At 39.8% G+C, this 12,500-nt stretch overlaps 1 protein-coding gene across 1 annotated transcript in view; it reads left to right on the forward strand.

The window, feature by feature from the left end:
• The window catches only part of LOC143041048 (nephrin-like), a 570,810-nt gene that overhangs the window by 370,542 nt on the left and 187,768 nt on the right, over positions 1-12,500 (forward strand). The window contains exon 5 of the mRNA XM_076212666.1: positions 5,236-5,380. Within this exon, the coding sequence (XP_076068781.1) occupies positions 5,236-5,380 (145 nt within the window). The remainder of the gene's footprint in view (positions 1-5,235; positions 5,381-12,500) is intronic.

Consider the following 12,500-nt stretch of genomic DNA (forward strand, 5'->3'; position numbering starts at 1 on the left):
ATAGCTGAGGTGTCCAAAAGACATTTGGTGCGGTTTTCTCACCAAAACATTGTAACTCCCTCCCTGAGGATGACCGAGTAAGGTCGAAATACGTATTGGAGAAAATAAAAAAGAGAAATCCGCACCAAATGTCTTTTGGACACCTTCTCAGCTATTTGGAACCAGCACAGAAACTTGTTGCACGAGACAAATTAAAGCTTCAATATAAGCTCAACAACGCCATTGTCGCTGTAGACTTCTTGAAATCATGTATACAACATGGCCTCCTACCAAAATATATATATATATATATATATATATATATTAACAATCACAATGCACTTTAATTCTAAGCCATCAACATCGGGAGATCTAATGGAAGCCGACATGCAGAAATTATGTGGTACTGCCAAGGACTCGAACCCAGCAATCACATGATAAGTGCCGTAGTAACTTACTAACTATGGCACTTGTCATGTGATTGCTGGGTTTGAGTCCTTGGCAGTACCGCATTTTAATTTCTGCATGTCGGCCTCCATTAGGTCTCCCGATGTTGATGGCTTAGAATTAAAGTGCATTGTGGTTGTTAAAATGTATCTCTAATCACTGGGACCCATTTAGTATTGTACATATACACATATATATATATGTACATATATATATATATATATATATATATATATACATATGTATATATATATATGTATGTATGTATGTATGTATGTATGTATGTATGTATGTATGTATGTATGTATGTATGTATGTATGTATGTATGTATGTATGTATGTATGTATGTATGTATGTATGTGAGAAAGCTATAGGAAAGGGGAAGGATGTTTTTGGGGCTTTTATGGATCTGGAAAATGCTTATGATAGGGTAGACAGAAAGGCACTGTGGGAGGTTATGCAGATATACGGGATAGGAGGAAAGCTTCTGGGAGCTGTCAAGAGTTTTTTTGACAGTAGTAGAGCTTGCGTCAGGATTGGAAATGGAGAGAGTGAGTGGTTCGAGGTAAAGGTGGGACTTCGTCACGGATGCGTTATGTCGCCCTGGCTGTTCAACTTATACATGGATGGGGTAGTGCGAGAGGTAAATGCAAGGGTAGTGGGTCAGGGATTGGAGATGGTTAAAGAAAATGGAGAAAAGTGGGAGGTGAGCTAGCTGTTCTTTGCGGACGACACAGCGGTTGTGGCAGGATCGGAGGAGGGATTGAGGAAGTTGGTGACAGAGTTTGGGAGAGTATGTGATAGAAGAAAGCTAAAGATAAATATGGGTAAAAGTAAGGTGATGAGATGTACAAGGGGTGAAAGTGGCAGTAGACTGGAAGTGAACATTAAGGGAGAGCGACTGGAGGAAGTGGATAGTTTTAGATACTTGGGTGCAAATGTAGAAGGAAAAGGTGGAGTGAAGGTGGAGGTAGAATGTAGATTGAGAGAAGCGAGTAAATGCCTTGGTGGATTAAAAAGTGTAATGGGGAATAGACATTTGGGAATGGATGCTAAGAGGAGACTGTATGAAGGAGTGATTGTGCCAACAGCACTGTACGGGGCAGAAATATGGAACATAAGAGAAGAAGAGAGAAGTAGTTTGAATGTGTTTGAGATGAGGTGTTTGAGAAGTATGATGAAGGTTACTAGGCTGGATAGAGTGAGACATGAGGAGGTGAGGAGGAGAACAGGGGTGGAAAAGGAGTTGGGAGATAGGGTTGATGAAATAATATTAGGATGGTTTGGACACATGGAAAGAATGAGTGAAGAAAGACTAGTAAAAGAGGTATGGAAGGCAGATGTGGAGGGAGTGAACATGAAGGGACGTCCTAGGATGAGGTGGATGGATGAGGTGAAGGGGGGTTTGGGGAAGAGGGGAATGTCTGTTGAGGAAGGACGGGAGAGGACAGAAGACAGGGGTGAATGGAAAATGGTTGTATATGGATGATGTTGTGATTGCATGAGGTGGAATGGGCGGGGGATGTGGGGTGAGGTAGTATGTGTGAGCAAAAGTTGACGCAGCCCAAAGGGATTTCTCCCCGTCCTCTCCTTTTATGCAATGGGGGGACGGAGAGGGGGGGGTCGCCGATTGAATGAAGAGGCCTTGCTGTGGATGTGCTGTGTCTTGCGACACTGCTTCTGACCCAGGGCAGTGGACAAGGCGCAGGGATGACCCGTCATCCAGGAGGTGCTCAGATAAGAGGGAGGGTGGAGGGGTGTGGAGTGTATTCAGGGATGGAATGGGTGGAAATTATTTTATGCCTTTCCCTTTTTGGCTACCTCCCTTGTAAGGGGGAAAAAGCCTTGGTATATGTATTTATGTATATATATATATATATATATATATATATATACATATATATATAAAAAATATATATATATATAAAATGTTATAAATATATATATATATATATATATATATATATATATATATATATATATATGTACAACACTGAATGGGTCCCAGTGATTAGAGATATATTTAACAACCATAATGCACTTTAATTCTAGGCCATCAAAGGCCAGCATGCTTGAAATTGAAACGTGGTGCTGCCCAGGACCGGGCATCCTCATGACAAGTGCGACAGTGACTTTCCAACTAGGCCATCAAGAAAGATGGCCTAGTTGGAAAGTCAATGTCGCACTTGTCATAGTTCGAGTCCTGGGCAGTACCACATTTCAATTTCAAGCATGCTGGCCTTTGATGGCTTAGAATTAAAGTGTATTTTGGTTGTTAAATGTATACACACACACACACATATATATATATATATATATATATATATATATATATATATATGTATATATAATAGCAAGATAACGCATAATTTTCTTGTTAACTTATTCAATACTGCGAACAAGGCGACGTATTTCAAGAGGAAATCTATGTAAAAGATCAGCAAAAGACATTACAACGCTGAGGCAGGATAGTCAAGCTAGTAGATATTCCGGTATCAACGTTTCGAAGTTACACAACTTCATTCTTAAGGCAGAATTAATACATATAATAGTCAATGCGTAAACATATAAGAACAGTGTTACATAGAATGAGCTAAGGAAAGGTCACAAACAAATAATATGAAATAATCACGAACCTAGGAGAGGTCGACAAAAGGATAAAACCCCCAGCAATGACAAATGTCCACCCACGCCATGGGGTGGTCAATTGGTCACCACGCTGTGGGGTGGAAGAGTAGACATCATCAACATGGAAATGTACGATCATGGCTTTGGAAGAAGGGAGAATTTGAAGATTTTGAAGCTGTTTATTCATGTCAGGGTTGCTGTGTTTGATATGCAACGAGAATCGCAAGTGCTATTTGTTTTTTTTCCGTGACAATAATCCCACGTAATATAGATAAAGGAATAAATTACTTTAGTTTCAATAGTAATGAGAGCTGTGGGTTGGTGAACTCTATAACGATGAACACAACCTTCGCTGTTATGCAATGAGAGACATTATTATTAATGTGACCCGCCACCGTAGAAGTGCAGGGCATTCAATATTACCATTGGACATGGGCTGATTTACAGCTTCGTGCGAACTGGCATCACTTTGACGTATTGATGACGGTGGTTTGGGGTTTTGGTAATGATGTATTACATGTTCAGCGTATTCCTCGAGGACGGGGCAGAGAATGCGTCTTACTGTGCGCTGGCGGACAAAGTGGCTAACCTTTCTGATTGTTTGTGCTCAGATATCTACTATATATCATGAAATGTTTATGTCTTCGGGTCTATATATAGAATGTTAAAATGTCACTCTGTTCCATCCTATATGCCATATGGTTATGTAGTTTTCTGAATGTCCCCCTTATCTATAGATTGTCAACTTGATCCCAGTATCGATATTTGAGTTTACTAGTCGTCTCACCGAATTAGAATATCGAAATTATTATAGATGGAATATAAGTTTCAAAATTCAAAGTTCTGTGAGAGACTCTACTATACTTCAATAGATAGTTGTAAGTTATCTGCATATAATAACTAAATTTGATATTGTATTCACCAGGGCATATTAAAAAAATCGTAAAGTACCCATCCAAAACACCGTGTTACCTCTCATAAGACCACAGCCTGCGCACTACGAACCTGACAATTATACTGTGCCATCAAAACACAAATTATATCTCATTTTGATACAAAGCGCATGGCCGTGAAAGCCAAGTCTGTTCATTTGGCATGAATCAATTGAGCACTGCGTAAAAGTATATGAATTTTGTTGTTGCTTGTCAACGATTCTATTCAGTTGAGAAGAGGCACCATTATGGATAAGGTTTTACAAATCTGGGTTCAGGCCTCAAATAGATAAAATTGTCTAGAGCTTGACATAATTAACTATATACATTCATTTTTAACTTATGATGTTACGTGCGACACAATTAAATTCAAGAAAAGTGTATAAAGTAATATGATCACATATCTTTAGATTAACTAGTATCGTGTAGAACAATGAAGTACAGGTAAGCATGATGAGTGACAGTTAATTTTACCTAATAGGAGTTCACTATAACCTTGCTTGATAAGTCTTGTAATGGAACAGTAAATCTTGAAAGTAATGGGAGTAACCCTCAGGTTCTTTACGTCAAACGTGTGATGTGTTACCACAGAAAGAATAGCTCTGACCTTGAGCTTTTGTGTGACCATCCTCATACTCTGTATTTCATCTTTTGACTCATCCTATCCTACCCCCTTTAATTATTTCTTAACTCTCTCTCTCTCTCTTTCTCTCTCTCTCTCTCTCTCTCTCTCTCTCTCTCTCTCTCTCTCTCTCTCTCTCTCTCTCTCTCTCTCTCTCTCTCTCTCTCTCTCTCTCTCTCTCTCTCTCTCTCTCTCTCTCTCTCTCTCTCTCTCTCTCTCTCTCTCTCTCTCTCTCTCTCTCTCTCTCTCTCTCTCTCTCTCTCTCTCTCTCTCTCTCTCTCTCTCTCTCTCTCTCTCTCTCTCTCTCTCTCTCTCTCTCTCTCTCTCTCTCTCTCTCTCTCTCTCTCTCTCTCTCTCTCTCTCTCTCTCTCTCTCTCTCTCTCTCTCTCTCTCTCTCTCTCTCTCTCTCTCTCTCTCTCTCTCTCTCTCTCTCTCTCTCTCTCTCTCTCTCAGAACCCCAGCTCCTCATCACGACCTCGTATCTTTAATATACCTCTCAAAGTAAACAGACCTATTCTTATTCAGACCCTGACCCAAGCGAGACCATACTCTTCCCAAAACTACGGTATAGCTCCTTCCCTTGATATTCAGACACATTCTTCTTTTCATTCTTCCTGCTGGTACAGGTGATGAACGGCGGGAACGTGACCACGGGGACGGTCATCATCATGCCCCTGAAGGAAGACCACGGGAAGAGAATCAAGTGTCGTGCCTCCAACCCGAAACTCCCGAATGCGGCCATCGAGGACTCGCAGATCCTCACCGTTTACTGTAAGTACTTGATGCTTTCATATTGATTGTCATGTATGAAAATGCATTATCTATGATATCTGTTTGTGTATTTATGAAACTACTTAGTGATTTTTAGGGTATGTTTTTTAATACATGTACGTCTATTGTGCACGCTCGACCACGGGGATAGGTTCTTGATATAAGCATATAAGGATTTTAAAAAGGAATGGATAAAATCAACATTGAAATTGTTGTCACACTAAATACTAACAGAACTGAAAATAACTGTATCGGCTCTCAGGAAGTAAGATAAACCTAGAAGTGGATATAAACGATTTTGCCAACCCCGTCGTAAAATTCTAGACAAGGTGTTGTAAATCAGTTTGAAGTTTTAAAATTCACTTAGATAAGCACCTAAAGAATTTTTTTTTTCCATCGGAACTCATAACCTTAGAATATCATCTACTGAAAAGCTTTATCATTGTAACACATTGTAAATCATAGAGTGCTCCCGTTCCAAGTGCTTGTGTAGGAGAAGGGTCTTGAAATTCCTTTACTGAAAGAGTTTAACACATATATAGGTCAAGAGATAGAGATATAAACAGATAGATAGATGGATAGATAGATAGATAGACAGATGTACACTTTACCCTTATCTCCTTCACTATCGCCCTTTCTTATGAGGCGGTAGTGTTGGTTTATTTCCCAAGTGTGCAACCTGTTGTTGGTTAGGCCTTGAATGATGTCTCCTATGTGTTCTTTACACACACACACACACATACACACACACTTACACACACACACACACACACACACACACACACACACACACACACACACACACACACACACACACACACACACACACACACACACACACACACACACACACACACACACACACACACACACACACACACACACACACACACACACACACATATATATATATATATATATATATATATATATATGTATATATATATAAATAAAAATATATATATATATATATATATATATATATATATATATATATATATATATGTATATACATACAGACATACACACCTGGGAGCGGGAGTGTTTAAAGCTATATTTCATTTAAGAATTATTTTGGTTTGGGTTAAAGGTTAAAGTCAGGTGGGGTATGGTTAGGTTAGGGCAGCAACGCGCGGGTAATTTGGCTAATATATATATATACATACATATATATATATATATATATACATATATATATATATATATGTATATGTATATATATGTATATATATATGTATATATATATATATATATATATATATATATATACACACACGACAGAAATTCGATAGTGACAGCGACATTAATCAGATCATTGTTATGACAGTTGCATGCAGGATTCGAACATATTGCTCAGCCATCATTCAAGGCCCTATGCAGTTGTTTCAATGATAGTTGAGCAGTATGTTGGAATCCTGGATGTGGCTTTCATAAGAATGATCTGCCTTTTACTGTACCTCTTCTCCATGATTTTGAAATCATGAATGATTATGTTCACACTTTGAACTGTGAAGACAGAAAAATATTCTTCAAACTGAAGAATTTGAATATTAAGATAGCCAAAGCTATTAGCGCAGTTGACTTCAATCAAAATTGTCTACATGAAAACCTGTGCCCTAGAAGAATATATATTTATATATATATATATATATATATATATATATATATATATATATATATATATATATATATATAATTCTAGATTTTCGAGGTAATTGCCATGTGTCGATATTAACTAATTCATTTCATTGTGCATTATTTGTTTATTATCTATTGGTATTGTTATCCAAGTTCATTGGTTATTTCCTTTATGGTTTATGCAGTTTACTGATTAGATTAACTTACAGGTCATTATCCTCCTATGTTACTTACGCTTTACAATTATTTCCACCGGGCTCTGAATTGTTCATTGGATACAGTTGTGTTGTTTTTATAGATCATTGCAGGTCAATGTTTTTTGCGATGGCTCAGTGTAGTTCTTAAAATTTATATACTACAAACGTGAGATCCTCGACAAAATAATGCGTTTCTGTGTGAATTTATGATCATTTATCACTTCTGCTGTATCTGTGGCTACTCCAGTTCTATGATTACTGTCTTGGTTTTCTACGATTTAGTGGTAGCTGAGTGTTGGCTTTGAAATTCATTGACTGCAAACTTGATGCTTTGGCACAGCAAAGCACTCTAGTGTGAATTGTGTCTCCTGATTAATTTCTTCTGTTGCCACTCGATATCAGTGATTACCTTGTTTCTGGTTTCTACGATTTAGTGGCACAGAATGCTGTTATTTGCATTCATTGATAAAAAACGAACGTTCTTTCCGTGGTAATAGTTATCGTCAAACGTTAGATAAGTGATTGGCACTTATTGTAAACGCTCGACTTGTATGGAAGTACCATAATCCTTTGTCGTCGTCACGTAGTTCATTTTTCATTTCATCTCGAACGTTCGAGTTCCACCGGCCTGCGACCGATTTCATTTCGGGTTTGTCTGACAGCGCCCCATAACTCTTCAAAATCTATCTATTATGATCTCGTATATCTCCACGTTCGCCTCCTGCCTCTTCGAGATTAATCTATTACCTCGTCCCACCTCTTAGATTCGTCCACATCTTGCGTGCATCTGGTATGTTTGACTGTTATGATTTCCTGTACCAAATTCTCGTCTCTTTTTATCCTTACATTTTTTGCGAGATGCCCTGCCACCTTAGTAACTAAGAGAAAGAAAAAAAATTCATGTTTATATAGATTTGTTTCTGTATCCGGGCCATGATCCAGAGATTGTGTAAATAGTAATGATGTATGATGAAATTACAGCTATTTTAATAATCTCAGTAAGACAGCAGGACAATAAAATAAAGAAAATGGTAGTTGGTCTGACGTCACCAATGGCATTGATATTAACACAAACAATCTTCTGGATCTAAAAGTTTTCCACTGTGACAAACTACAACCAAAATATGTAGTCAAGTGAAACACAAGTCTCTTCTGAATCTAGCTTCAGAGATTTTAAGTATATTAGCCTGTCACAAATAAGAAATAATTCTCAGAGTAAAAGGCCTGACACTCCTCTTCTACAACCCTCTCCTATAAAAGAAGGAAAGGAACAACAATTTGATCAAGACAAATGGTTAGAATACTATACATCAAAGGAAAATAATTAGTGAGACGAGGTAGTTTGAACACATGAGAATCATGAAGGTTTGCAAAACACACCTGTATCAAGTGAGGAGCACAATCAGATCAAGTTTGTGTGAAAGACAAAATACGGAAAAGAACACTTTTTTTTAATTAATTTTAGGAGGTCAGGGAGCTTAAAAGCATAGTGTAGATAATATTACTAATTTTCTTTAACATTAATTAAAAAGGATATCGTCATCAAAATGCTACAACTCGACTACAAATGTGAACTCTTCCTTATGTGTCCTTCACAAACAACCTACAGTAATTCCTTTCATTCATTAACGAAGCTCTCCTCATCTTGTATTGTCAGTGAATCTCTTAAGTACGATAATATATGTATCGATTGGTCAATGACCCCTTCAAGACGGAATTGGCTTTTCAGCAGAATAAAATCAGCTCTCTTTATTCGGAGCAATATTCATGGAGTAGGTCAACGTGTTGATAATCTAATACTCTGTTTAGACAATTCCACGTATCTGGTTAGTATTGTTTCCATAGCCAGTAAGCTTGCTCACCACCTACAGACCAAAAACCAACCCCCTTCACTGTGAGAGGAAGAGAGAGGGAGTTTGAATGTGTTTGAGATGAAATGCCTGAGAAGTATGATAGGAGTTACTAGCTTGGGTAGAGTGAGAAATGAGAAGGTGAGGAGAAGGACGGGGGGTGGAAAGGGAGTTGGGAGATAGGGTGGATGAAAGAGTATTTGGATGGTTTGGACAAATGGAAAAAGTGAGTGAAGAAAGACTAGTAAAAGAGGTGTGGAAGGCAGATGTGGAAGGAGTGAGCATGATGGGGCGACCTAGGATGGGATGGATGTATGGGGTAAAGGGGCATTGGGAAAGAAGGAAATGTCTGTTGAGGAAGGACGGGAAAGGACAGAAGATATGGGTGATGGAGAAAGGTTGTGTATGGATGATGCTGCGATGCATGAGGGGGAGTGGGTGGGGGATGGGGTCTGAGGTAGTATGTATGAGAAATAAATTGACGCAGACCGAAGAGATTTCTCCCCGTCTTTTCCTTTTGTGCATGAGGGGATGGAGAGGGGGGTCACCGATTTTATGAAGCGGCCTTACTGTGGATGTGCTGTGTCTTGCGATACTGCTTCTGACCAGGGCAGTGGACAAGATGCAGGGATGACCCGTCATCCAGGAGGTGCCAAGTTAAGAGAAAGGGAAGAGGGTAGAGGGGAGTGGAATATGTAGGGGATGCCCTTGTTTTTTTTTTGGCTACCTGCCGTGTAAGGGGGAAAAAAGCCTTTGGTATATGTATGTATGCATTATTATGAGTAAAAACAGCAACAACTGCAATAGCACTCTAGGAGAGAGGCCAAACGCAGAGTATGGGATCCAAAGTATTTAACGTTTCGCCCAGCAGGGGTTCTTCAGAAGCCCTTCTGGGCGAAACGTTAAACACATTAGGTCCCATACTTAGCGTTTGGCCTCTCTCCTATGCATTATTATCATTACTGTTATTGTTATTATTGTTTTTATAATATGAAACGATTACCTTCAGCTGAAGGCATAACCATGTAATGAATGGGAATAGATTAACTTGGTCGTTACAGTGACACATTACTGTTTTGCACATCATCAGATAATTTCCTTCAAGTGATGACAGACCATCAAATAGATTGAGTTAAAATCAGCTGATTTCCCCGTTACGATAGCTTCTTCAGGAATATTGTTCTGACTAACTTCAGACAACTTGATTTAGCTGAAGGAAGGACCTCGAACCGAAAGGACCTCGGAACTGGATTCTGTTCATTTACCTAAGAATCAACCTCGCCTTACCAGGCCTTCCCGATCTAAGTGACACTTGTCGCCTTGTCATTGCTGGTTTGTTTCCTCACCTATGAAGATGGACGGGGAATGTGGTTGGATGGGGCTGGAGTAGAGTGATGGGAAGGGGAAAGACTGATTCTGCAAGACGGGAGTATGGGGTTCGGGTGAGGTGGGAGTCGACTCTTCACATTCTCTGCCGCGTCGATTCGTCGGGTCGGGGAGGGGGTGCATTAGCCCCTGCATCCGCCTTCTTTCTTGCAGAAAAAGCGTCTCGTCCGAATGACAAATGGCGCAACGGGATGTAGGCGAGCCCATCCTAATGGAATATTGGTTCTTTTTTTTTTACGGAGATTATCAATGTTGATTCATGGTCGTGGTGACGCTATGTTAATGTAATGTTCGCTTATATACTATAACACGAGGAATTTCTTGGAAAATTAATTAGAAGAATGTAGCTAGAATGTTCACATTATACCAAAGAACTGTTATTAAGTGTTTAGTTCAAATTATAATAAGATAATTCATGCTAGTAATAAGGCAGTAATTCAAAATGCACAAAAGAAAGCGTGATTCCTATTTTGCTCACTATGGTCACCATCATAATCGTCGTCGTCGTCGTCATCATCATCATCATCATCATCATCATCATCATCATCATCGTCATCATCGTCATTATCGTCATCATCATCATCGTCGTCGTCGTCATCATCATCATCATCATCATCATCATCGCTGCCAACACTATATATATATATATATATATATATATATATATATATATATACATATATTATATACAGTAACAGTCGGAGAAAGATAAACTTCGAATAAAGATATATATATCCTATATTTCGGCTATCAACTGTCGCCCTCTTGAAATCAACTGCACTAGTTGCTTTAACAATCTTCAAGACTGTATTCTTTAATCTGGAGAATACTTTCCTATTAGCAACTGAGAGGGACTGGAAGTAGTCATTCATGACTCTCAAAAGAATATACACAGTGTATGCCAACTGATATATTTTTGCATAGTAATAGTATTGAACAACTATTGACTCCACCGAAACTATAGTTTTTCGCCTCGTCGTGAGGCGTCTTCAGGGTGAGGACTGCTTTGTAGGATGCTCTGCTATATTGAAGGTCTTCCAACGAATAATGACCGCTGGTTGGATGGGCTGGCTTATAAGGCTCAGCCTGCCTAGCTCAGACGGAATACTGGCCTCTCATTGGCTGAGAGGTGCAGTATGGGATTTTGTCCGGGAGCCAAGGGGGTGGGATTTTGTCTGGGAGCCAAGGGGGTGGGATTTTGTCTGGAAGCCAAGGGGGTGGGATTTTGTCTGGGAGCCAAGAGGGTGGGATTTTGTCTGGGAGCCAAGAGGGTGGGATTTTGTCTAGGAGCCAAGAGGGTGGGATTTTGTCTGGGATTCAAGAGGGTGGGATTTTGTCTGGGAGCCAAGAGGGTGGGATTTTGTCCGGGAGCCAAGGGGGTGGGATTTTGTCTAGAAGCTCTGGCCTGATTTGCTGCTGCTCTGGTTACTGGTCCTAGGCGCTGATTAACTAGCTGGACATGTTTCATTTGTTCGCGGGGCTGCTGCTGTCTAAGGGCTTGTTGTTCCTGGAGGGGGTTATTCTTTACAGGGCGCACGGAAGGGAGAATAAAATCGGCAGCTTGCTGTATGTTGATGGTAGGGCGCTGGCAAGTAATGGATACTGCTTCTGCAATCTGCAGCTTCCTGAAGGCAGACTCCTTGTGAAGAATTTCCGTTTGGTCTAGCAGCTTCTGTAGAGGAGGCTTCATGTTGTGTGTTTCAGTGAAATGCTGGAAAATTGATCCCTGGTTTCTATGGGATTGTAGGCGACGTCGCAGTGTAGAGGAGGTCCTGCCAATGTATGTGCTGGAGCCGTCGCAGCGGCCCTCCTGACATGAAAATTTGTATACAACATTGGTGGTAGCCTCACTCGGGGCCCTGGGCGCCGTGCTATTCCTCATTATCAGGGAACTAACGAGGTTAGGTTTGCAGAATATTCTCAAGTCGATGATGGTATTCCTGTTAGTTGGGGTGACTCCTCTCTTGATGATATTCCTAAGGGCATCACACTCCGAGTGAGGCTACCACCAATGTTGTATACAAATTTTCATGTCAGGAGGGCCGCTGC

This window comes from Oratosquilla oratoria, chromosome 30, assembly GCF_046742065.1.
Source record: "Oratosquilla oratoria isolate Oo_2021 chromosome 30, ASM4674206v1, whole genome shotgun sequence".
NCBI lineage: Eukaryota > Metazoa > Arthropoda > Malacostraca > Stomatopoda > Squillidae > Oratosquilla > Oratosquilla oratoria.